At 41.4% G+C, this 27,593-nt stretch overlaps 1 protein-coding gene across 4 annotated transcripts in view; it reads right to left on the bottom strand.

Moving 5' to 3' along the window:
- The window catches only part of cdk17 (cyclin-dependent kinase 17), a 292,409-nt gene that overhangs the window by 78,845 nt on the left and 185,971 nt on the right, over nt 1-27,593 (bottom strand). For all 4 annotated transcript variants that reach the window (XM_038810897.1, XM_038810899.1, XM_038810898.1 and 1 more), the window contains 6 exons: nt 14,276-14,401; nt 5,876-5,932; nt 1,871-1,985; nt 1,398-1,492; nt 1,232-1,294; nt 1,021-1,144 (listed from right to left, as the gene is read on the bottom strand). In XM_038810897.1, coding sequence (XP_038666825.1) covers nt 1,021-1,144; nt 1,232-1,294; nt 1,398-1,492; nt 1,871-1,985; nt 5,876-5,932; nt 14,276-14,401 — 580 coding nt within the window. The remainder of the gene's footprint in view (nt 1-1,020; nt 1,145-1,231; nt 1,295-1,397; nt 1,493-1,870; nt 1,986-5,875; nt 5,933-14,275; nt 14,402-27,593) is intronic.

Raw genomic sequence — 27,593 nt, 5'->3', positions numbered from 1 at the left:
CTTCTCTCCTCTTTAAGTAGCAGTACATTAGCAGACCTCTAGTCCTCCTGCACCAGGCAAGATTGGAGTCTCCCATTATCAGGGCTCCGTTTAGTTACGATTGCACACTTGACACACAATTCAATGCTGGTCCTTCTTTGTAAGACTGTTTATCCTTATTTCCTCATCACCTTCTGAGAATAAGGGCGGGAAACAAATAAAATAATTGTGTTGAACAAAATGGTTCTTTTGTTTCTAATTTAATCTACTACTTGGGAGGCTTTTACACCTGTTATTGAACAACAATAATGCCATTCTGATGTTATCCAGTTCCTCCATCATGAGTTCCCTACCACCCTATACAACTCTCCAGCTTGAATTGATATAATAATACCTTTTGCATAAAGCTGTTCAAAAGAACAAATCTTATAGGAAAACTGTTTCTCAACTTGCTTTAAAAGCATTCTGGAGGAATACCAGCATCAATTGGCTGCTTCTATAATGCAGGCCATGCCTGTATTTTGGTATTGGAACTAACATGAATTGGTGTCAGCTCAGAAACTGAAATTTTGGCTTTGGGCAGTTCAGAATGGAGTTCAACGTATTATTCAGTGAGCTGAACACTTTAATCACTTGGCAGGCATTGATGTCAAACAATAGCCCTGAAAGACCAAACACAATATTTAGGCAAACGTTAACCGATACTGGTTGTTCTACCAGGTTATAAACTGGTAAAAATTATGCATAGAAGGCAAACAGGCTTCCTGCCAACTAACACGAAAATGAAGGCTTGGCACATGACCTTTTTTCCCCCTCATTAAGGAAGGGTGAATTCACTTGACTGCCAAAAGCAGAATTATCTTTCATGGGGTTGTACAGAAGTCACCCCCCCCCCCCCCCCCCCCCCCCCCCCCCCCCAAACCATCCCCAAGGCACAATTTTTGTAGATGTTAAATAAATGAGAATTTAAAACACAGGTGTGATGTAGAATGAATTATGGAACTTATCACCAGCATGTAGTATTTAATTATTGCTTCATACCAAAATCAGCCAGCTTTAGTTCCCCTTTATCATTTATCAGCAGGTTCTGGGGTTTCAGGTCTCGGTGCAACACTTTCCGCTTATGACAGTAGGCCAACCCTCGTAAAATCTGGAATAAAAATATCTGCAAGGCAAAGCAGTAAGATTAACCTAATAGCACTTGCATGCAACAAATGATTCACAGCGGTTGTTGGTTCATTTTAGTCCTCACCGTCACATTGTGCATGCTCATTATGCTTCCACAGTCATCCATGTATTGTTTCAGGTCCTTGTCCTAAAAATGTCAAAATTCAAAATGTGAAGTCAGACTCCTTCATTTTTCCTCGTAATTTTTCACAAACAATGGCCAACCCAAATTGTACAAGAACAAACCTTACCAAGTATTCGAATACTAGTGTCAATGACTTTTCTGTGTGAATAATATCATGTAAAGTGACTATGTTTGCATGCTTCAGATCCTTCAGTAACGAGACTAGAGAGACAAAGAAAACCAGCAATAAATATCCTTTTGGTTTCAATGTAAATCACACCGAAATGCAAAACATTTTATTTGAAGTGGGTATTGGACTTCCAAATAAATATATTGACAACTTGTGAAATTTCCCATTTGTTTATAACGGCTTTATTGAAAAATGATCCTGTGCAAGGTTAAAACCCTGGAACTCCCTCCGTAACAGCACTGTGGGTGTACCTATACCTCAGGAACTTCAGCAGTTTAAGGTGGCAGCTCACCACCACCCTCTCAAAGGCAATTAGGCATCTGGCCAGCAATGCCTACATCCCGTGAATTAATAAAAAAACAAACACCGGTTAAATGGCAAAGGCATTATGTACAATAGGACTACGTTACCTTCCCGTATTGCTGTGCAAGGTGCGCCTTCTTCATGCTCCAGCCTGATTTCTTTCAGTGCTACCAGGTTATCAGTCAGTTTACTTCTTCCCTTAAACACCGTTGCATAGGTACCCTGTAATAAGGAACAGTAAGTAGAAGCAACATATTCATCCATGGTAGTCCATTGCACCAAATATTTACTTGCTAATTTGGACAGTCTCATCAAATATTCTCGGTTACGGGTACTGATTAAGCATGGTCATGTTCCCTGTAGGGACACTGTAAACCAAAATAACCAAATTTATTGAATGTCTCCCAAATTAGTAAATGACCAACAAGATTCCACTTTTTGTAGCTTTTACTTTAACACATATCCAAACCAATATATTAACAGGCTAAAGATACTTCAAAATAAAAACGGTAAATTTCACTTCAAATAGTTGACGCAAGAAAGACAAGTCTTATGCAACCACAAGCCTTCACTCCCTACATAAATGTGGCACTGGATAACTATACAATTCCACAGTGTACTATTACACAACCACACAGGAGTCTTATTCATTATTCGGTCTCTCATAAGGTGAGTATACTCATCTCTTCAGATTTGAATGAAGAGCTGCGATAGCCTGGACTAGCAGAAGATGAATGAGTTATGGAAGCTGCCAGGAAAGTAAATGGAGACATGGTGGAAGCCGTGGTTGTTGTCACAGACCAGGTAAACGTTAAGGGAGTGGAAGCCTATTATAAATTTCACTGGCTGGTCGCTTGGTGTCTTGATGGTCATATGAGTGCAATCAATCAATGATGTCCTATCCATGCAGGAACCCAGGAATGGCCACTGTCTGCAAGGCCATGTATGTCCGGAATTAAATGTACTATTGAACTCTTACAGAGAACATTGGTGACCTCCGTGACAAGAGTGATATGCAGCCGTTTGCAAGATGTCACTAAGGTTCGCAGCTGATTCTTGGAAGGAACCAGGAATGAAGAAGTTGAAGGCTAGAGTAAATTTGACAGTTAGTTGTTGGACATGGTGAGCAGAGTGCTGCGAGATGAGAGGTCTTCGGTGAAGAGACCAAAGATTTCTGTGACTATCTGACAGGAGATTCTCAATCTCCTGAAGCATAACACCATACTGTTTGATTGGAATTTCCTCAGTTTTAGTTCACTATTTCAATTTGGTCTGCTATCGCGGTAGGGCAGTTGAGGAGGGTGAGAGGAGCGGCGTAGGAGTATGGGGAGAAAGCGAGCAGGATGTTAGCATAGCAGCTGAGGAAGCAGGAGGCGGCGAGAGAGATTGGGAAAGTGAAGGACACGGATGGGAAGACGGTCTTGGACCCGGTGGGGGTGATTGGGGAGTTCAGCGAGTTTTGCAGTAAACTGTATAAATCGGAACCCTCAGTCAGGGAAGAGGAGATGAGGCGGTTTCTCAGAGGGTTGGAATTCCCGAAGGTGGAGGGCCTGGGGGCCCCAATTGGGCTCTTGAAGTAATAGAGGGTTTGGAAGCGATGCAATCGGGTAAGACCCCGGGACCGGACGGGTACCCGGTGGAATTTTATAAGAAGTTCTCGGGGATGTTGGGACCGCTATTGGTAAGGGCCTTCAATAAAGCAAAGGGGCTCGGAGCATTTCCCGTGATGTTGTCTCAGACGTTGATCTGCCTCATTTTAAAGCGGAATAAGGACCCAGAAAACTGTGGGTCATACCATAAGACAGTTCTCTTTTAGAACCATGGGCTGTAGTCCATCTGGTCCACCTTTATCCACCTTCAGACCTTTCAGTTTCCCCAGAGCCTTCTCCTTAGTGATGGCCACTGCACTCACCTCTGCCCCGATTCTCCTGGAGCTTTGGCATCCTACTGGTGTCTTCCATCATGAAGACTGATGCAAAGTAACTAGTCAGTTCCTGCGCCATTTCTTTGTTTCTCCAGGCACATTTTCCAATGGTCCAATGTCTATTTTTGCCTCTCTCTTACCTTTTATATATTGAAAAAAACTCTTCCTATCTTCTTTTATGTTACTAGCTAGCTTGCACTCATATTTCATTTTCTCTCCCCTTATTGCTTTTTTGTTGTCCTTTGCTCACTTTTAAAGGATTCCCAATCCTCTGGCTTCCCTCTAATCCTCGCCAGTTTGTATGCTTTTACTTTTGCTGTTATGCTATCCTTGACGTCCCTCGTCAACCATGGATGCCTTGTCCTCTACTTGGCATGTTTTCTCTTCCTTGGGATGAATTTCTGTTGTGTCTCCGAATAACCCCATAAACACTCCTGCCGTTGCTGTTCCACTGTCTTCCCTGGTAGGCTCCTTTTAAAATCAACTCTGGCCAGCATGTGTTTGTACTTACCCTTATTTAATTGTAATACCGTTGCATCTTATTGCAGCTTCTCCCTCTCAAACTGCAGGGTAAATTCTATCATATTGTGGTCACTGCTCCCTACGGTTTCCCTCACCTTAAGTACCGCTTTCGCGATGCCCGCCCCTCCAAAGCGGCATACACAGAGTACGCTGCGCCACGTATCGACAGCCTCAGGACATTGCCTGAAGCCCGCCCCCCAAAGCTCTGCCCCCAACTGGCCGAGTTCCCGATGGCATGGGTTTCTCATGGTCTCATCCGTCGGGAACCCGGCGTGGCAGCTGCAGATTCAGTCCAGCACCTCCACAGTTCGGGGAGGGCTGATCTGCCGGCAGGGGGGGACTTTATTAGGAACACTGTGGGGGATTGGTCCGGGGCGTGCAAGTTAGCCAAAAGGGGGGGGACTATTTTGCGGGCCGGGTCCGCAAGCGGCCGCGCATGCGTAGCCATGGACCCGGCAATTCTCTGGGCCATATCGGCAGCTAGAGCCAGGTGCTCTACGCTGCTGGCATGCTAGCACCCAGCAAAACCGGGAATCGGTTGCTGTTTTATGCCCTGTTATCAGTCGTAAAAGGCCACTATTCCCACACCGGCGTGGGGACATAGCCCCAGAATCGGAGAATCCAGCCCCATATCTGGAGCACTGTGTACAGGTTTGATCTCCTTATTTAAAAAATAAAAAATAACTTTTAAAGCTCTTCAGAGAAGGTGCACTTGTCTGATTCCAGGGATGAGGGAGTTATTTTATGAGGAAAAGTTGGACAGATTGGATCTGTATTCACTGTGAGAGGTGATCTTAATTAAATATATAAAATCCTGAGGCAGCTTGACAGAATGGATGCTGAAAGGATTTTTTTTTCCTTTGTGGGAGACAAAGAACTAGGGGGCAGTTTAAAAAAAGGGGTCTCCTATTTAAGACGGAGATGAGGAGAATTATTTTCCCTCAGACAGTCACGACTCTCTGGAACTCTCTTCCCCAGAGAGTGGTGGAGGTAGAGTCATTGAATATTTTTAGTGCAAGGGTTTTGGGGGTAGGCAGGATAGTGGCGTCATCTTACTGAATAGCAGAATAGACTTGAAGAGTCAAATGGCCTGATCCTACTTCTAATTTGTATGTAATGGAAGAAGAATGCATATTATATTTAGAAGTACATATATAATTTATGAAGCCTAGTCTGCCAGTTATGTTTTTTTAACCACAAAAGAGCTCCATATGAAAGTGCTGACATTTTTCAATGTTTAACGCAGTATGCTAAAATCGATGTGCATGTGTGTGTACTTGGAATAATCTACCGTATAATTTTTGCTTTAAAAAAAGCACATGCAATGACAATTTATGTGCAGAGAAATGTAATTATTGACAGATAGCCCAGCAAAAATAGCTTTGGTATCCCAGATGGGATACCAAACTTACTGAACTTAAATATTGTTGGAATCATGTAGCTCATCTTACCAATGATAATTTTTTACTGGAAACTTGATCCAGATTGCAGTCAGTTAGCAACATAGTGAAATGCATAGTAGTTAATCAAAATATATGCAGTGCCAGCCTTCAAGGGTAATGCACAGATGATTCTATTAATTACTAGAATTTACCATTTTAGTTGAATTACCTCTTTATTCAACACCTCCAGTTGAAAAGTACTGAAAGACAGCAGAGTTACTCACCTCTCCAAGTTTGTCCAACTTAACGTATGTTTCTAGCTTCCCAAATCCAATCTCAGACTATCAAAAAAAGGTTAAAACTTGTATCACATAGCAGTAATCGATTATTGATTGCATTTTAAATGTGTTTGTTTTCTTAACCAAATAACAATCAGCAGCAATCATTTCAATAAATGAAAAATCTAACCAGAAGTTTTTTTTCTCCATTAAATTTCATTGTACTACCAAAAAGAACATTTGCAGGACCATTCTCAACCACTCTCACTGACGTTTTATGGTTTTGGCAGGCATATATAAAGCAGTATTGTATATTAGGGCTCATACAGCTTTCCCCTGAAACTGCCATTTCTACCTTAGGAATTGATCCTGTATGTTTGCATTCTGGGTTTGTTTTACACGACAGAACCAAGCGCACAAAATAAGGGGAGACAAAATAGTTTTCTCCCACAAGATCAGAACATTGATATAAAAGTGCCCAATAAGTGCCATATTTAACACTTAATTTTTGTCCATCTAATACTTCAAAAAAGGATTTGATCTTCCAGTTATTAATAACCAAATCTCCTAATTAATAACTTGTTGCCAATAATTGCCAGGAGGCAAACAGAATTATTGTAGCCTCACCCAACAAGTTTATTCTTAATGGGTACTTAAAAAGGAACAATCTTAAATGGGAGTTGCTATCTTAAATTGCTATCCAACATATCAATCAAAAAATCCAAAGTTTAGCTGGCCTCTGAGTAAACAGATTATATTTGGTACTGCACAAAAGCATATCTTATTCAAAGAGTTAAACTGTTGCTCTGGCTCACATGGTGTGTTAATTAAAGAGGTACTGCAAAGAAAAAGTTAACAAGTTGGGGCAGAAACCAAACCAAAATGCCAGCAAAGGATACTCAAATAATTTTTCCAAAGCATTGCTACTGGCTGTGCAAACGCTCGTCAAATTATGTAGTTGTTTGGAATTTTGTATTGTGAAAGTCAAAGTTGACACACTGAGGTACCAAAGTTATTGGTACATTCACCAGGTTAGAAAAAAGTCCGTAATCTGCCCTTTAGTATATCAGTACACTTGCCCCCAAATTTTGTAACGTTTCAAAACTGCCGGGGCTAAATTTGAGAGATTAAACTTTGTATCTCTGTAAGTAGGGTGCTAGGCAGCACACAAGGAAAGAGGGAATGTAAAATAAATGTAGGTTGGTTTCTATTCACTGAAAATTACATGCTAAAAATGTTTCTTGCAATTAAAATAATGAAAGTGGAGAAGTTAAGTGGAAATTGGTCAAGCAATGTTCTACTGGGTGAACTTCAGTCCAAATTTTTGCTGGCACTATTTTAAAGCATTTATGCATAAAGTCAAACTGATCGACTGAAAATTTATCTCAAAAACATACCACAGACTTATCAAATACGTGAAGCTGGAGTGAAATTTGAGAGTTAGCAAATCTGGATTCAATCTTTAAAACTGGACAGTGGGGAAAGATGTGTCTAGGTTTCTTACACCAGGGTAGGGAATAAAGCAGCCTAAGAAATGTCTAAAACTGGTATTTCACCCACTTCCACCCTCCTCATCCTCACAAAAATAGATTATGGAAGACTTAATGTGTCAAAGCACAAAGTAAAATTAATTTTATGAAAATTTTTTAATGAACCACATAACTGAAGAGAACAGTGACCCAATGCACTGGGCACAGGTATACAAATGGTTGAAAACAATGATAATTGTTTATCATTTTTAAAAACCCAAAACTTTGTATTACATATATTAAAGATGGGAGCTAATAAATTCAATAAAAGATGGTTAGTGATGGCAGCACCATTCAAGTGGGTGAGCAAAGAATTGTAGCAGTAATAGGAGATAGTATAGTCAGCGTAATAGATACTTTTCTCTGCAGTTGCAACGGTGAGCTCCTGCCCAATAACAGGGTCAAGGATATCTCTTCACATTTGCAGAAAACTTCTGAGTGGGAAGGGGAGAATTTGGTTGTTGTCATACAATGTGGCAACCAACATCATAGGTAAAACTAAGAATAATGTTCTGCTGAGAGGGTTTGAGGAGTTGGGGTCTGAATTGAAATGCAGTGCCTGAAAGATAATGATCTCTGGATTGTAACTTGAGCCATATGCTAACTGCTGTAAGGTCAAGAAGATTTGAGAATTGAACATGTGGTTCAGAGTAGTGGCGGTGAGAAGAAGGGATTTTGATTCACGAAGCAGGGAGCTCTTTTGTTGAGATCGACTCCAATTAAACCCAACTGGGATTTGTGTTCTGGTAAAAGGTACAAGCAGGACCGTGAATAGGGCTTTTAACTAACCGAGGCGGTGGTGTGGAGGGAGATGAGACTTCGGTGAAAGGAGATTGAGAAATCTGAAGCAAAGGTTGAAGCAATAAATCAATGTTGTCATGTGGGTAATGACAAGCAGGGTGTGACAGGAAGGAACAGAGAGCCCAAGTGTATCAGAAAATAAAGTCCATGCAATGAATAGTAGTTAACAAAATATAATTAACACTCAAAACATCCACAATAGGATCATGAACTGGTGGCACAAATAGAGACAAATAGTTTAGATCAGTGATGTGGGCAACCTAGGCTAGTGAGTGGGCCTCCTTCAATTCAGTGGGCCACAGGACTGATATCAGGCTTGTTGACTAACCATGACCACATGAATAAGATTAAATACATGCTGAATATTTCATAATACGTTATGGAAAATGATGAATCATTTATATATCAAAATAGAAATATCAACAACTTCAAAGGGTAAAACAAAAATAAATATTTTCACTTTGGATGTGGAGGGAGCACACAGCTCTCAAAGTCAATGTTGTGTGCAGTCAGCATGTACCTCACTTTATTTGTCCTTGCTTTACGTGCGAATCACTTCAGTTATACTGGTAGGAAAAAAACTAATGGACGGAAATCAGCGGAATGTGGCAACCCTGCACCCGGGCAACGGTCAACAAAATGCCTGGTGGGCCACACTCCGAACATAGATTCTCCGCATGTGGACCCCAGCTAAACACCCAATTGCAGAAACATTGTCACAAGGTGACCAAAGTTGGGAAATAAATATTCCAGGGTAAACAACTGTCTTTTGAAAAGGCAGGCAGAATGGAAAAGTAAAAGGGGCAGCCTGGTGGTAAATGATGACATAAGGACATTGGTGAGCCAGGATCTTGGCTTAGGTGATCAGGAAGCAGAATCATTATGGATTGAAATTCGGAATATCAAGTGTTGGAAAAACATTGGTGGGAGTAGATTATAGGCCACCTAACAGTAGTTATACTGCTGGGCAGTATTTACCAAGAGGTTATTGCCGTCTGTAATGAAGGCAATAACTTAATCTTCACACAGAGGAGACTAATCAAATTAGTAAGGATGGTGCAGAAGATGTGTGTGTAGAATTGTTTTGAGAAATATGTTACAGAATCAACTGGAGATAAAACAATTTTCAATCTTGTATTGTGTGATGAGGCAATAATTAGTAATCTCATCGTAAAAGACCCACTGGAAAATAATGGTCATAATACAACTGAAGATCGTATTAAGTTTGAAAGCGACCTACTCCAGTCCCAAATAAGAATCTTAAATTTGAACAAGGCCAATTACTTAGGTATGAGGGGAGAGCTGGCCAAAGGTAAATAGACTAAAGGATATGGCAACAAATGAACAATGGGAAATATTTAAACACCAGTTCAAAATGTTGAACAAAAATTCAGTAGGAAAGGTTCATTATGTTTCTCAGGAGGTCAAGGATAGTATTAGATGGAAACTTTCTCATAAAGCCAGTAGTTACTATATGGAATGAGCTGCCTGAGTGTGTGGTGCAGGGAAGTTCAATCAAGGCATACAAGAGGAAATTGGATTAATACCTAAAAAGGAATGTGCAGGATTACAAGGAAAAGGTGGGGGAAAGTCACTAAGTGCAATGCTCATTTGGCAAGCCAGCATAGACACAATGGGTTGAATGATGTCACTCCGTAACAATTTTGCGATTTTGAGATACAAAGAGGCTTAAAACATTGCAAAGAATAGTAGTATGTCTGTGTATTGGAAATAAAGATAATTAATAGAAGAGAAAAGTACTAGAGAAACTTGAGGAACTAAAATTTGACAAATCCCAAGGATCTGACAGGCTGGGGTTAAAAAAGGGATAGAGGATGTACTACGTATGATTTCCCAAATTTTTCAAAATTGCAAAACAATCCCCGTGATTGGAAGTTAGAAGATGCAATGCTGCTATTCAACAAAGCAGGCCAGGAAACTGGATAAGAGTCATTGGTCCTGAAGTCAGTCCTAACAACACACTTTGAAGAAAGCATGATCTGACAATGAAAGGAAAATTATGTTTGACAGTTTTTGAGGATGTGACTAGTAGGGTAGATAAAAGGAAACCAGTAGATGTAGTATAATTGGTTTCCCAAAAGGTATTCGATAAGGTGCCACATAATAGGTTATTAGGTAAGATTAAGGGCTCATGCAGTTGGGGAGCTATATAAGCAAGGACAGAGGATTGGTTATTGGATTGGAAGCAAAGAGTAGAGATAAATCAGGCATCGTCATGTTGGCACATTGCAAGCAGTGAAATACCACAAGGATCAGGGCGGAGGCCTCAGCTATTTACAATCTATATTACTGACTTAGATAAAGAAACACAGAGTATCAATGACCTAGATAAAGAAACAGAGAATAATGTGTCTACGTTTGCTGACCATCCACAAACTTGGGTGAGAATGCAAGCTGTGAGGAGGACATGAAGGCTGTAAAGCGATATGGCAGTTGAGTGAAAGAACAACAAGGTGGCAGATGCAGTATAATGTGGGGAAACATGAGGGTATTCACTTTAGTAGTAGGAATGAAATAGCAGAATTTGTTTTAAGGTGTGAAACCTGTAGACATTGATGTTCAGAGGGATTTGGGTGAACGTGTACAAGGAACACAAGCTAGCATAAGCAACTAGGAAGGCAAATGGGATATTCTTCTTACTGCTAAGCAATTGCAGATCAAGAATAAAGAATTCTTGCTACAATCGTATTGGATTTGGCACAACCACACCTGGAATACTATGCGCAGTTTGGTCTCCATACCGAAGCAAGGGTTATTGGAGCTTGCATTGGAAGCAGCACCGAGAAGGTTCATGGGATTGGTCCCCCGGATGAGGGGGCTCATCTACGATGAGAGGCTGAGTAAATTGGGCCTTTCTCCAGAATTTAGATGGATGAGAAATGGGCTTATTGAAACAAACAGAATTCTAAAAGGGCTCAACAAGGTAGATACTGAGGGGTTGTTTTACACTGGCTGGGAATCTGGAACACAGGGGCATACTCTCAAGTTAAGGTGTCAATTGTTCAGGACTGAGATGGGGGAGATGTTATCAGTCAACCGGTGAATCATTATAATTCTCTACTCCAGGGCAGCACGGTAGTTAGCACTGCTGCCTCACGGCACCGAGGTCCCAGGTTTGATCCCGGCTCTGGGTCACTGTCTGTGTGGAGTTTGCACATTCTCCCCGTGTTTGCGTGGGTCTCACCCCCACAACCGAAATATGCGCAGGATAGGTGGATTGGCCATGTTAAATTGGGTACTCTAAATTTATAAAATAAAGAATTCTCTACTCCCAGAGGGTAGCAGGTGTTCCAACATTGAATATATTTCGGGCTGAGGAAAACAGATTTTTGCTCTCAAGGATGCAGGAAGTAGGTGGAAAATTGCAGTTGAAGCTGTGATTAGGCTGTGATTGTACTGGATGGCAGATCAGACCACATAGTCGATTCCTGCTCTTATTTTTATATTCTTATATGTGAAGAAAAAATGATTTGTCTATTCTTTCCATATATGCCTACTGATTGGCAAGTTTTCAGAATTTTCTGCTTGTGTTTCAGGTTTCTGAATTGATGCTGGATCACTCACTTCCAATGTGCGATTTTTGCAGTAATGATGAGAAATTTGTGTAGTAGCAGAAACCGACAGAAAATGGATATTGAAAAAAATGCACATTAGATGTCAGTTCAAGTGTCACTGGATATTGGGCTTGAAGCCTCCTCTGCATTAAGTTGGTTAGAAGTGGACTCCAGTCCCACCTTTTTAAGAGTCCCCTGCAAGGGTGGCACGTGGCGCAGTGGATAGCACTGGGACTGCGGCGCTGAGGACCCGGGTTTGAATTCCGGCCCTGGGTCACTGTCCGTGTGGCGTTGTGGCGTTTGCATATTCTCCCCATGTCTGCGTGGGTTTCACCCCCACAACCCAAAGATGTGCAGGTTAGGTGGATTGGCCACACTAAAATTGCCCCTTAACTGAAAAAATAATAATTTGGTGCTCTAAATTTTAAAAAAAGAGTCCCCCTGCAAAGCCAGTTAATGTCAAACTAGGCATTAGGGTACCAAAATAGGACACTGATTAGCATATTCAAGAAATCAAATGGCTGTTTCAGACATCAACCCTGATTAGTTGGTAGCTGCTAGCTTCCAACCATAAAATATTAGTTCAGAAAAAAAATTATATCGCTGAAACGCATTGTATATGTGGCACTCAGCCTAGATTCAGGAACAATCTATAATTTACTTGGGACTCTTTTGTGTAGGAGACATCATGGATAGAAACATAGAAAATAGCAGCAGGCCATTTGGATCTTCAAGCCTGCGCCACCATTCAACATGCTCATGGCTAATCCTCCATCTCAACGCCATAGTCCAGCACTCTCCCCATATCTATCGACACCTTGTGTTTAGAAATTTATCTATTTCTTAAATATAAAAATAATGTTAACAGGAACAGCGTGTTACCACTGGTATAGAACATAACCTGTCCCTTCAAGAACACTGTCATAATATTCTGTTTAATACCTTATTCAGGAAGTTTATTTCAGGGGAAGGACAAGCGATACTGGGACTGATCTTGCTCCTCCTAACCAATTCACTGCAGCATCAGTACTGTAACACACATTTTTACATAGAATTTACAGTGCAGAAGGAGGCTATTCGGCCCATCGAGTCTGCACCGGCTCTTGGAAAGAGCATCCTACCCAAGGTCAACACCTCTACCCTATCCCCATAACCCAGTAACCCCACCTAACACTAAGGGCAATTTTGGACACTAAGGGCAATTTAGCATGGCCAATCCACCTAACCTGCGCATCTTTGGACTATGCGAGGAAACCAGAGTACCCGGAGGAAACCCACGCACACACGGGGAGGATGTGCAGACTCCACACAGACCCAAGCCGGAATCGAACCTGGGACCCTGGAGCTGTGAAGCGATTGTGCTATCCACAATGCTACCGTGCGGCCCATTTTCTGCACACTAATGAGACCAGCAGCATTTCTGATTCTAGATAATTTAAATGATTTCAATTAGTGTCAGGCAGGATAAAGGCCTTGGATTCGCTCATTAACAATAGTAGGTGGGAAGTTTTAGCAGCAGTGTAAGGATGAAATGGAATTCTGCTCTGGCAGCTGCTACTTCTGCAAGGAATAAAACTGCTGCCAAAGACACTGTGTGGTTATGTGACTCTAAAAGATTAATAACACTGGTCTGAGCAATGCTCCAAAACCAACATTGCTAGTTGTCCCTTAAAATTCCTTTTATGTCAAAGTACAACCCAGTAACTCCTAACTCCAGTTCCTGTGAGCATTATTTAACTGCCAAATTCACTCCTTCAAGGAGCTAGAAAATTATGCAGAATGTGTAATGACATAAATTCTGTCAATTCAATTAAATTCTCATTCACCCTTTGCTCAGGGGGGGGGGGAAACTCCATGCACCTGCCTACTTGGTCAAGTGCAAGAAAGACCCAGCATAATGGATTTCTGGCACACTTTCTTATCCAAAAAGGGAGAGGAAAACCCACTCATTTTGGCTATTCAAATCATTTTTGTTGTTTGTAAATCTATTACAGATCATCATGCATAATCCTGTTGCTATTCCTATATCTTTTACATAAATGCAGTGGGTCACCCGACAATTATTGACAGCAGAGAATTTAGCTGCTTTTCCCTTCCTTTTTGCAGGGAGCAGGGGGTAATTCTAGATCACGGATTAACTACCACTGTGCCCAAGAATGGTCACTCCAGCAAAGAGAGGAAAAATCAAACCATATGGTGTATTTGTTTTTTCCTTTGTCTATCCTTTCAACAAGTTAGCTGATGCTATATGAAAAGCTAAAGTCAGAATCTTTGCCAGACTTTTATTCCACAGATTTTATTGGGCACCATCAAGTGATGTGTGAGTACCTCAAAAAAACAAAAGAGTGAGGTATTTAGAGGAGCTGAACTAACTGGAATGAGCAACTGTACAACTGATTTTTTGGAATCACTGGAAGAGAGAAAAGGATTGACAGGAGAGGAGAAACAGTGGTCAAATAATCAAACAATTCATGGCTGCTGTTAAAAAAAATAATACTCACGAGGGAAGCTCTGCGGGACCTTCTACTCATTGGCTGATCAAAAGGTGGACTGTTCATCTGCAGTTTTTCCAAATACCCATCAGGTAATCTAATGTCTGCAGGTAATGATAGCCGTTTATTGACATCCTGAAAATAGGAAAATAAAATAATTAGTCTAAAATTCCATCAAGCATCCAATGTCCAATGCTACAGGACTCTATTCCTGGTTTGGTTTCTCTTAATCCTATTATACTGTAGCAGCTTATCAATTATTTCTCCTCATACCCACTCCTGTAGCTTTAAGGGATCAATTTTTAGCCCTTCCCCAGTTAAATGCTGACCCGTGGCAAAATAACCTGCAGGCATGGCAATTTGAGAAAGGTCAGAAATTCCAGATTTTTTGTCCAGCAATGATGAAGGAATCACAATATATTTCCAAAGACAGGATGTTGCGTGACATGGGAGTGAAATGTATGTGGTGATGCTCCCATGTGCCTGATGCCTTGGTGAGTTGCTGCAATGTATCTTTATAATAATAATAATTATCCTTATTAGTGTCACAAATAGGCTTAGATAACATTACAATGAAGTTACTGCGAAAATCCCCTAGTTGCCACACTATGGCACCTGTTTGGGTACATGGAGGGAGAATTCAGAATGTCCAATTCACCTAACAAACACGTCTTTTGGGAATTGTGGGAGGAAACCCGAGCACCCGGAGGAAACCTACGCAGACAAGGGGAGAATATGCAGACTCAGCACAGACAATCACCCAAGCCAGGAATCGATCGCGGGCCCCTGGCGCTGTGAAGCTAACCACTGTGCCACCCAAATAGACTGTACATAGTGCTTCCACAATGCATTGATCTGGAAGGGGTGCCAATCAAGAAGGCTGCTCTGTCTGGAGTTTCCGGAGCTTTGTTGGAGCAGTATCATCCAGGCAAGGTGAGTGCATTCCATCACATCCCTGACTGGTGCTTTGCAAATTGTAACAACGCTTTGGGGAATCAGGATGAGAGTTACTCACTAAAAAATACCTTATCTCTATTTTATTCATTCATTTTGTTATGGGCCAGCGTTTAGAAACTCAAGTGTATTATGGAGTTCACCTGACCGACAACCTTTAATTTGGCTAGGATGAGCACAAGATCCTTCTCTTCAAGTATGACTCATCAGTTTTACCAGACACTTAAATCAAAACAAGCTTTATTTTAAGAACTTAGTTAACATTTATATAAACACACAGCAAGAATTTTTATGAATTACAAACATAAATATACCACCCAGCTACAGTAATCTGTTCTAATTCAAAATCAAAATCCACTTAACCAAAAACCCCTTTTTTCAAAGGCGTGGCCCAGCACAATCTACTCTCACTTGACTAAGGCTGGTCTTGGTCCCTGTGATTCTGATGCTGTTTTCAACCAGCAGATTCAAATTTGTTCCGGAAAGCAATATTATCTCCAAAGCCACCACCAAGGTGATTTTTACTGGAACAGATATTTAAAATAAAAAGAGAGAGAGAGAGAGAGAGACAGGCCAAGGCACGTATTTCTCATCTGTAATCCACAGCAGTCAAAAACTGGAAGCAAAATCAAAAATTGAAAGCGAAACCAAAAACCTCATACTGCCACATCCAAGCTCCACACACACAATGACATCACTGAAGCCATGTGATCAGACAAAACCTTTCTTAAAGGGACACTCACATGACCCCCCCATGAAAATAAAATAAACCATAAACTTCAAAGATGGCTTCATTTTTCATCTTTTCACTTGCCTATTCCTAACAGTTGACAATAAACATACATATATTCTAAAACAGCAAAACAGGCAAACATTTACAATCATACAGTTCATTTTAGTTTGTTTTCCACCATCGAACCTCCTTCTCTCCATCACATTCGTGACAAAGCATTGGCTATCACGTTTTCTCATCCTGCCACATGTATACGTCTTAAATTAAATGGCTATAATAATAAACTCCATCGAAACAGTCTGCTATTTTTATTCTTGAATTTCTCCAAAAACTTCACTGAATTATGATCAGATTGTTTCAGATGAATTGCTGGTAACATAAATGTTAAAATGTTGCAAAGCCAGCACCAAGCCTCCTTTTCAATTGTTGAATACTTCCTCTGGTGATCATTTAATTTTTTGGAAAAATATCCAACAGGCTGCTCTATTCCTTCGTTATCTTCTTGCAGGAGTACAGCACCTACATCACTCACATCGATAGCTACCTTGAATGGTTTTGTGTAATTGTGTAAATACCCCAATTAAGTAATTGGGGTAGCCAACACAGGAGCAGTGGTTAACACAGCCTTCAGGCTGTAAAATTCCTGTTGACACTCCGCTGTCCACTGAAATTTGTTACGCTTCTTCAGCAAGTCATTGTGGAGCAACCACACTGCTAAAGTTCAGCACAAATTTACAGTAAACACCACTCGTGCCAAGAAATTTCATTATTTCCCTTTGTATCAGGGTATTGGAAACTCCCCGATAACTTTTGGGGCGTTATTTTTGTATGTCCAATTGTATGGTCAAGGAACATGACTTGAGCTTTTCCAAACTCACTTTTGGCTAGGTTTACCACCAGATCCGCCTGCTGAAGTCGATCGTATAACTCCATTAGATGCTTCAAATGTTCTTTCCATGTCTGACTAAAAATCACCAAATCGTCTATGTACACCGCACAATTGGGTAATCCTGAAATGACTTTGTTAGTTAACCGTCGAAATGTGGCTGGGGCATATTCCATGCCAAATGGCATAATTTTGAATTTGGTATATACCATTTGGAGACACAAAAGCTGAAATCTCATTTGCCCTTTTAAGGTACCAGCCAGTAACATAGAACATACACTGCAGAAGGAGGCCAGTTGGCCCATCGAGTCTGCACCCACCCACTTAAGCCCTTACCTCCACCCTATCCCGAAACCCAATAACACCTCCTAACCTTTTTTGGTCACTAAGGGCAATTTATCATGGCCAATCCACCTAACCTGCACGTCTTTGGATTGTGGAAGGAAACCGGAGCACCCGGAGTAAACCCACACAGACATGGGGAGAACATACAGACTCCGCACAGGCAGTGACCCAGCAGGGAATCGAACCTGGGACCCCGGTGCTGTGAAGCCACAGTGCTAACCCAAACCTTTAAGTGAATGCAGTTTGGAGATAAAAACTGTTTGTCCCTCCTTCTCAATGCAGTCCTCCAACCGTAGGATAGGATATAATTCACCTCACTCAATTTCCTTTCAATCTGATAAGGTCCACTAAACCTTGCTTTTAAAAGGTTCACCTACCACTGTAACAATACTAAAACTTTATTTCCATTAGCAAAACTGCGAACATTTGCTTTCTTGTCTGCTACCTGTTTCATCACATGCTGTTAAATTTTTAAATGTTGTCTAGCCAATTCACCAGCTCTATTTAATCGTTCCCTAAAATTTGACACGTAATCCAAAAATGTAGTTTCAGACTGCTCAGTCACGAATTTCTCCTTAATCAATTTAAGTGTTCTTCTTAGATCATGACCAAAAATTGGTTCAAAAGCGCTGAATTTGGTTGACTCATTAGGTGCACCCCTAATTTCAAACAGTACGAATGGAATTCCTTTATCCCAATCTTTTGGAAAATCTTGACAATAAGCCCTCAACATTGCCTTTAACATCTGATGCCACCTTTGTAATGCTCCCTGCCATTCTGGATGGTACGCAGTTGATTTAAATTGTTTTACTCCCAAGCTACCCATAACCTCCTTGAATAACCTAGAGGTAAAATTTGATTCCTGATCCAATTGTGTGGGTAGCCCATATCGAGTAAAAAATTTAAGTAACTCCTCCACAATTTTTAAGCTGTAACATTGCGTACTGGAATGGTCTCTGGAAACCTAGTAGACACATTAATTATAGTCAAAAGATGTTGATTCCCACTTTTCGTTTTAGGAAGCGATCCCACGCAATCAATTGAGACCTCAAATGGTGAAATGGAGATTAAGGGCGCTGGTTTTATCGCCGCTTGAGGTTTCTCTATCACTTGACATGTGTAACATGATTGACAAAATTTAACTACATTTTTATGTAGTCCAGGCCAATAAAAATATTTTTGTGCTTTAGCTTGAGTTTTCCTTACTCCCAAATAACCTCCCACTGGTACCTCATGTGCTACTCGCAACACCTCCTTTCTATACCCTACTGGCAATACTACTTGATGAACATCGGCCCACTTTTCATCCGCCTGCATATGTAAAGGTCTCCATTTTCTCATAAAGACATAATTTTTAAGATAATAATATTCTGGTATGCACTCAGATTCCTCTTGTGTATGCTTTCTGATACATCCGTTTTATTTCTATATCTTTCTGTTGTAACTCTGCCAACTTTTCTGAACGAAAAATATCTGCCTCATCCTCCACTTGTTTTTGTTCTTTTCTAACCAGCTGATCAAAAATCATTTCTGCTAATTGAACTTCAACTTTATCTTCATTCTTTGAATTCTTCTCATCTTAACCTGTGACTTTGTGACCTTGTTACTATACAACCAGGAAAAATTCCTCCTTCAACAATTCAGTTGTTTGATTTTTCACTGGCTTATCAACCACAGTAGGCATCACTCCCAACTGCAATCCAAATATATCATTACCCAAGATAAACTGTATCCCTGGACAATTACTCCTACTACCACATCACCAATCTTCACTGGACTCTCCAACCTCACCTTATATAATGGAGCACGACTCTTCACACCCTGAACTCCACATATTACCACCTTTTCTGGTATTATTCCTGCCAAATTACATAACACCTCACCTCTTACCAAAGATTGACTTGCTCGCGTATCTCTTAAAATTCGGACTTCTTTACCTACACCTCCTGGTACACGGGGAAACTTTACCCACACGAGTAAATTCTTTACAGAGATCGGGCACCTTCTTTTCAAATCACATCTTGATTAGGCTACACATTCTTTTGGACCTCCTTCACTTCAATTGGGCTTCCCTGTACCACTTTAACAAACCCCACTGTCTCATCCTGTTTTACCACATCAGCCTTTTCTTCAATCCTCAACATTGTGACTTTACAATGCCTAGTTTATTACATTAAAATCATCTGAAACTTTTCATTTCTCTTCCACCCTCCTGGATTTCCTTTTTAATCTGAGGTACACTATCCCTTTTATCTCCCATCAGATCCCCTTTACCGTTACCACTTGAATATTTCTCTTTTCCCCAGTTCTATCCCTCACAAGCTGAAACTGATGTCGGAAACCAAATTTTGATTTGTGAACTAATTCATAAACATCTGCCATTTCTGCTGTCAATCTCGCAGTTTTAACCCTCTGCACTTCTGCTCTTCCACATCAGTTCTAGACAGCTGGTTTGTAATGCAGAACAGGGCCAGCAGCGCAGGTTCAATTCCCATACCAACTTACCCGAACAGGCGCCGGAATGTGGTGGCTAGGTGCTTTTCACAGTAACTTCATACTTGTGACAATAAAAGATTATTATTATACATCAGGAATTGAATTTTTAAACTCCTCCAAAATTCTTATTTCTCTTAAGAGCTTCATATGTTTGGTCTATTTTCAAAGACCTTATCGACCTATCAAAATTACTCTGTTTTGTAGCCACCTGGGGTGGCCACGTCCCGATTACAAAATGGACACTTTGCAAAGAATGCAGGGAAAATGGACAATGTTGAGAAAGCAAGCAGGTGCAAGGTTTATCTGTTGATTGGAGCTGTAGCTCCCAGACAAGACCGATACTGCAAAGCCGTTACCATATTAATGAGCCATCTTCGGGGACAAAAGAGTTAAATTTAGGTAAACGATACTAAAGCAGACAACCCGGCGCCAGAGGAGACTAGAACAAAACAGGCCAATGGCCACCTGGGGCCCGCCCAGCAATCAGGCCACCCACCCCTTTATTGGAGGAAATTGATACCCATGATCAAGATACGGTCCAATTAATTGGGACCAAGTTCAAGGCCTGCCCAAATGCGCGCGAAGCCCCTTTTTGGGTATAAGAAGAAGCCCTCAAGAGAGAATCGCTCTCTTGGCTCTCAGCGAGAAGAGGCCTGCCTAGCAGCTGCACCAGAACAAGTAAGTACAAAGTCAATGCACGCTACGAGACAGACGCTCCTAGCTACTATTCCGTACCAGCTCGACCCCAGCAGCCTCAGAACCGGACAACGGCCATTGTTCCTCTGACTGAGTGGCGCCTGAAGCCAAGTATAGGCTTTAGTAGTAGTGATAGTTTAGTTGGTAGAGTTTGTGCATGAGTATAATTGACTGTGTGTGTAAATAAATGAGCATTAATTTCGAACTTACTAACTGGTGTATCGAGTCTTTGATCAGCATTCGGTTTTGAACCTTGTGGCGGTATCGAAAGATACCTGGCGACTCTTGAGCAAACGTAATTAGAATTAAGGAAGGCGACCATATTAACGGTCATAGACAGAGCCAATTAAAGAGAGAACACAACGAACAACATTTTGATCCTTTCAAACTCCATGTATGTTTGACCAGGTTCTTTCCTTAAATTTCTAAAACTTTGTCTGTAGGCTTCAGGCACTAATTCATATGAACCCAAGATGGATTTCTTCACCTCTTCATACATCCCAGATACCTCCTCTGTTAGTGATGCAAACACTTCACTAGCCATACCTACCAACTTTGTTTGAATCAGTAATACCCACATGCCCTGTGGCCATTTCATTTGTTTAGCCACCTTCTCAATAGAAATGAAAAAGGCTTCCACATCCTTCTCATCAAACCTTGGCAATGCTTCGACATATTTAAAAGGATCCCCACCAAGCCTTCGACTACGAAGCTCTTGCTCTTTCTCATGATTCTCATCACTATCCTCAGACTGTACTTTTCTCTTTGCCTCCGCCAATTTTGACTAACGTTCACTTTCCATGGCCAGTTTCCAAAGTTCAAAGTCTCTCTCTTTGTCTTTTTTGGTCTGCTGGGGCTATTCTTTCCTTTCTCTCCCTTTCTTGTGCCCTGATCTGTAATTCAACAGCTTTAATTCCTTTTCATGTTCAGGCTGTTCAAATTATATTTGAATTCTTGCCAGTTCCAATGATTCTGACTGTGTCTCAGGCAAGTTTAAATGCTTAGCTACTGTCGCAATTACCCCTTCTTTCCGTACTTTGTCTGACAATGTTAAATGCAATGTTTCTGCCAATTCTAAAAGCCTTGTTTTAGTCTCTGTTTGTAAGATATTGTGTGTGACCTTCTCCATCCCCAAAAACTTCTGAGCCTCTGAAAGAGCCATTGTCCACAACACACTCCCTATTTAAACTTGAATACAACACTTGAAAAGCAAACACAAATATGCTCACCCCTCACTGTCTAGAAGTTCACTAAGCCAACCCCAATCACAAAAGACTTTTATCCCACCAGCCTCCAATTTTGTTACGGGCCATGGTTTAGAAACTCCAAAGTGTATCATGGAGTTCATCTGACCTACAACTTTTATGTTGAATTTGGCTAGGATGAGCACAAGAGCCTTCCCTTCAGGTGTGATTCATCAGGCTTCCTAGTCACTTTAATCAAAACAAGCTTTATTCTAAAAACTTAGTAAACATTTATATAAACACACAGCAAGAATTTTTATTAATTACAAACATAAATACGTCACCAGCTACAGTAATCTTATAACACTTAATAAATTCACCCCCGAACTGTTCCAATTCAAAATCAAAATCCACTTAACCAAAAACCCCTTTTTTCAAAGGCATGGCTCAGCACATTGTATTCTCACTTGACTAAGACTGGTCTTGTTCCCTGTGATTCTGACCCAGTATTCAACGAGCACATTCAAATTCCTTCCGGAAAGCCTTCCGGAAAAATATCTCCAAAGCCACCACCAAGGTGATTTTTACTGGAACAGATATTTAAACTGAAAAGAGAGAGAGACAGGCCAAAACACTTATTTCTCCTGGTCTGTCGTCCACAGCAATCAAAAACTGAAAGCGAAACCAAAAACCTCATACAGCCACAGTCCAGCTCCATCCACACAATGACATCACTGAAGCCAGGTGATAAGACAAAAACATTTCTTAAAGGGACACTCACATAACAATAGGATGAAAGTATCACTGGTTCGGTCAGCATTTAGTGTGAATTCCTAATTGCCATCCAGAAGGTGATGGTGAACTGCCTTTTTGAACTGCTGCATCCCTTGTGGCACTTGTTATTTTATTACTTGTGGTGTAGGTATCTCAGTACTGTTTGGGATAGAATTCCAGGATTTTGGCTCAGTGATGGTGAATGAAAGACAATATATTTCCAAGTCAGGATGATGTGTGGCTTAAATAAAAACTGAAAATGCTGGAACTCAGCAGGTCTGACAGCATCTGTGGAAAAGAGTCAACCTTCTGTCTCCGTATTTATGACTGTGTATTTATGATTCTTCAGCAAAGCTGAAGATTCATAAAGACTTGAAATGCTCACAGTTGGATTCAGCAATTATAGAGGGGGGTTCTTTAAAATATTAGTTAAAAAAGATTCTTGAAAATTACTGATGAGTACGTTGTAATTATGGTTATAATTCTAAACATGGCCCATGGCTGTATCAAGTGTTACAAGTAATGAACTCCAAGTTCTGACGTTATCTGACATTATCTGATATCATTCAACAAGATTGAAACAGCATCCTAGCGGAGACCAGACGTGACATAGGGAGTTTGGACATGGGACAGAAGTCATGGGACACTTAATTAACTTGGGATAGTTGATTAATATCTAATTAACCGATCACCTGTTAAGTGACTGACACTTTTCTGAACAAATCAAGGGGGGGGGGGTCTCAGTTTAGAATTAGAACCAATGAAATTAAGAAAGGGGCTGAATCCAGATAAGAATTCCCTTAAAGAATGTGATCTGTCTGAATGATTTACTCGAGTCGTCAGAGAATAGACTTTTTCAAAAAAGCTTTCTGTTGAAGTCACTTTTATCTCAAAGTTTGTTTCTACTTGTTCAGGAGACACTTTGAGATTCACGGAGAAAGCATTTTCCAGTTAATTTCGTGTGAATGTATCAAAATGTGTTTTTAAGAAATAAAAACTTTGGTCAATTCATCCAACCGGATGTATCGCCCTCCACAGATGTCGACAGATCTGTTGGGTTTTTCCAACATTTTCTGTTTGTATTTCAGTTTTCCAGCATCTTCAGTATTTTGCTTTTATTTTGCTGTGTGGCTTGGATGGGAACTTGCAGGTGGTGATGTTCCCATGCACCTGCTGTCTTTGCTCTTCCCGTGATAGAGGTTATGAGTTTGGAAGGTGCAGCTAAAGGAGCTTTGGTGAGTTGTTCCAGTACATTTTTTCGATGAAACATGCTGCTGCAACAGTGTGTCGGTGATGTGAATGTTTCAGGTAGTCGAATGGTTTCTGATCAAACAGACTGCTTTGTCCAGGATGGTGTCAAACTTCATCAGTTGGGCTGCTCACATGTTCTGGGGCTGCGAGAAGCTGGAGAGTTTGGGAGGCGGTTATAGAATGTCTACAGTGCAGAGGGAGGCCATTCTGCCCATCACATCTGCACCAGCTCTTGGAAAGAGCACCCCATGCCTCCACTCCATCCCCCTAACCCCACCCAACCCTTTGGACACCAAGGGCAATTTATCACGGCCAATCCACCTAACCTGCAGATCTTTGGACTGCGGGAGGAAACTGGAGCACCTGGAGAAAACCCATGCAGTCACTGAGAGAAAGTGCAATCTCCACACAGAAAGACCCCCGAATTTGGAACTGAACCTGGGTCCCTGGAGCTGTGAGGCAGCAGTGCTAACCATTGTGCCGCCCATGATAGTGGGAGCTGAGGTCAGGCCAGACCACATGGTGGCAATCTTTGGAGTTTTTCAGGAGCCGGAACTGCTGAGGAGAAGGGGGCCAGTATCATGGCCTTCACCTCTGATTGTCCGGCGAAGCATCTTTTGGAATTGGAGGTCGGAGATGCTGCCGGGTGTGGTGGCCTGGATGGGGGACTTGTACAGTTTTCTCCGATTGGAGAAGATTAAGTTTGAGTTCAGGGGGTCAGAAGAGGGTTTTGAGGTGTAGTGAAGGCCATTCATGACTGTATTTGAGGAGCTGTTCATCGTGGGGGGAGGATTAAAAGTGGAAAAATTGACTGTTTTGATGGATTGTGTATTCTTTTGATGTTGTGCATGTTTGGAATAAAATATCTTTTTTAAAAAGCTTGGGTCTGCAATTATCCAGGCAAATAGGGAATATTCCAAGACATGCCTCACTTGGAGCCTCGCAGATCATAGAATTTACAGTGCAGAAGGAGGCCATTCAGCCCATCGAGTCTGCACCGGCTCTTGGAAAGAGCACCCTACCCAAGGTGAACAACTCCACCCTATCCCCATAACCCAGTAACCCCACCCAACACTAAGGGAAATTTTGGACACTAAGGGCAATCTATCATGGCCAATGGTAGAGAGCACTGCAAAGTCAGGTGGTGAGTTACACTCTTGTGGTTATATTTATTTAGCTGGCCCAGCTAAGTTTAGCCAATGGTGACCTCCAGGACATTTTTGGTGGGGGATTCAGCAATTTCCTGCGAATAAGGGGCAGCACGGTAGCATTGTGGATAGCACAATGGCTTCACAGCTCCAGGGTCCCAGGTTCGATTCCGGCTTGGGTCACTGTCTGTGAGGAGTCTGCACATCCTCCCAGTGTCTGCGTGGGTTTCCTCCGGGTTCCTCCCACAGTCCAAAGATGTGCAGGTCAGGTGGATTGGCCATGATAAATTGCCCTTCGTGTCCAAAATTGCCCTTAGTGTTGGGCGGGGTTACTGGGTTGTGGGGATAGGGTGGAGGTGTTGACCTTGGGTAGGGTGCTCTTTCCAAGAGCCGGTGCAGACTCGATGGGCCGAATGGCCTCCTTCTGCACTGTAAATTCTATGATCCAAGGTGACTTAGCTCCAAAAATGAATGACAACCGTGGAATAACTACAACCAAGAGAGCTCTCCCGATTCCCATCGACTTTACTTTTTCGAGGGATCCTTGCTGCCACACTTCATAAAATGCAGTCTTGATGTCAATTGCAGTCAGTCACACCTGCCCTCTGGAGTTCAGCTCTTTTGTTCATGTTAGAACCGAGGCGGTGATGAGGTCAGGAGCTGAATGACCCTGGTGGAACACAAACTAAGCGACAGTGAGCAGATTATTGCCTTGTAACTGCCATTTGCTGCTCTGTTGAAGATACTTTCTATCATTTTGCTGATGATTAAGAGCAGACTAATGGTGTGTAAGGGGTTGGATTTTTCCTGCCTTTTAAGGATAGGGCATACCAGAGCAATTTTCCACATTGTTGGGTAGTGTTATAGCTGTCATGTTGGTTCCCTTACCACCTGCTACAGGTCTAGTCTGATAGCTATGTCCTTAAGGGCTCAGTCAGTTTGGTCAGTAGTGGTATTACTGAGCTGTTCTTGGTAATGGACTTTGAAGTTTCCCCCCCAGAGGGCTGTAATGATATATAGACAGACATGGAACAAAAGGGTTAATCACAACACCTAGCTTTAACACTACCACGAGAGGGCATTACTATATCCACGATATAACTGAGTTCCCAGAAGCTCTAGCCCTCTTTCAGCTTTCTTTCCATGCAGGAGTTACCAGAGAGCAGCAGTGTAGTAGAGAGAATCTCAGCCCAGACACCACATGTAGCTTAGATACAGTTTGTAAAGTAATTCATTCTTACTTTATTGCTAGAGTTAGTTCAGTGGAGTGTCAAACTCATTTATTAGTTGCATCAATCCTTAATAAATTATTTCAGTTTACTTTGTAGACTCCAGTGTTCTTCAACACCATCTACAGTTAGTAACGACATATTACTTAAACCAAGTAATATAACAAGCCACCAGGAGTAGCAATATAATATAACAAGGGCATTCTGTGCCCTACCACCCTCGGGAATTCTTTTAATTCTGTTCAAAATTGAGGATTACAGAGTCACCAGCTGAGGAGTGGGGTGATAATGAACAGGAGGTTTCCTTCCCATGTTTCACTTGATGTCATAAGATTTCATGAGACGCGGAAGCCTGTTGAGGATCCCAGGGCATCTCCTACCCAACTGGATAACTTTACCGCCAACTCTGGTGGGTCTGTCCTGCAGTCTGGAACATGGTCTTTCAGGTATGCTTTGATTATTATTATTATGTTGTTTGACTAGTCTGTAGACAGCTCTCCCAACTTAAACCCAAACCCCTAGATGTTAGTAAGGAGGACTTTGCAGGGTCAACAGGGCTGGCATGTTGTTATTGATTCCAGTTCCTAGGTCGGTGCCAGTTTGACTGTGCAGTTTCATTCCTTTTTGACTTTATAAAGGTTTGGTACAACTGAGTGGTTGGCTAGGTCATTTTGGATGCATGGGGTTTGGAGTTAGATGTAGACCAGACCAGACCATGTGGTAGATTTCCAAACCAGATGAGTTTTTACAAAAAATGTCCAAGGTCTCATAATTACCATTACTGGGACTAGTTTTTAATACAGATTTATTAATAATTTGAATTTAAAATCCACCAGCTGTCATGATAGGAATTTGAATCTGTGTCCCCAGAGCATCATTCTGGGACTCGGGTTACCAGTCCAATGACATTGCCACTCTGCCATCACCTCCCATAAACATTGGACATTTGAAAAGTTCGATCAAGATTACATTTCCAACCCATCAGAAAGAAATCAAAATAAATTTGTTGTGCAAGAGAAGTTAGAATAACCATGATTTCACATTGTGTACTCTTGCTTTTTTTACATATAGTGAATAAAAAGTTCTGATTTTGAACATGTTTCTTGCAAATTAATATCCCCACTCTTATTCTTGATGCCCACATGTGCATATCTTCATTCTGATGTTGTTAAATGCTGGAAAGTTAATTTTTCTTTATGTCAGCAAAATGTCAGTGGCAAATCCAAATAACAAACATTACAAATTAAAAGAACAATTCAGAGATCAATTTTAAATACATGAATAGGATGGGAACAGAGGGATACGGACCCCGGAAGTGTAGAAGATTTTAGGTTAGACGGGCAGCATGGTCGGCGCAGGCTTGGAGGGCCGAAAGGCCTGTTCCTGTGCTGTACTTTTCTTTGTTCATGGTCAATTTCCTCTGCCCCTCCCCAATTTCGCAATTCAAAAACAAAAAATGGGGTTTTAGCCCATTAACCACTGAATTTTGTATCAAAAGGGAAAAATCTTGAATGGCCGAGCGGGGGCTTGAGGATGCGGAGGGCATGAACTAGAGGCTGGCTGAAAAAGGGTGATGGCATGTCTGCAGTGCTCGGAGGCTGGAACGTCAGAGGGCTGAATGGGCCGGTCAA

This window comes from Scyliorhinus canicula, chromosome 11 (assembly GCF_902713615.1).
Source record: "Scyliorhinus canicula chromosome 11, sScyCan1.1, whole genome shotgun sequence".
In the NCBI taxonomy this organism is placed as follows: Eukaryota; Metazoa; Chordata; class Chondrichthyes; order Carcharhiniformes; family Scyliorhinidae; genus Scyliorhinus; species Scyliorhinus canicula.
This window is presented reverse-complemented; position numbering and strand designations above follow the sequence as displayed.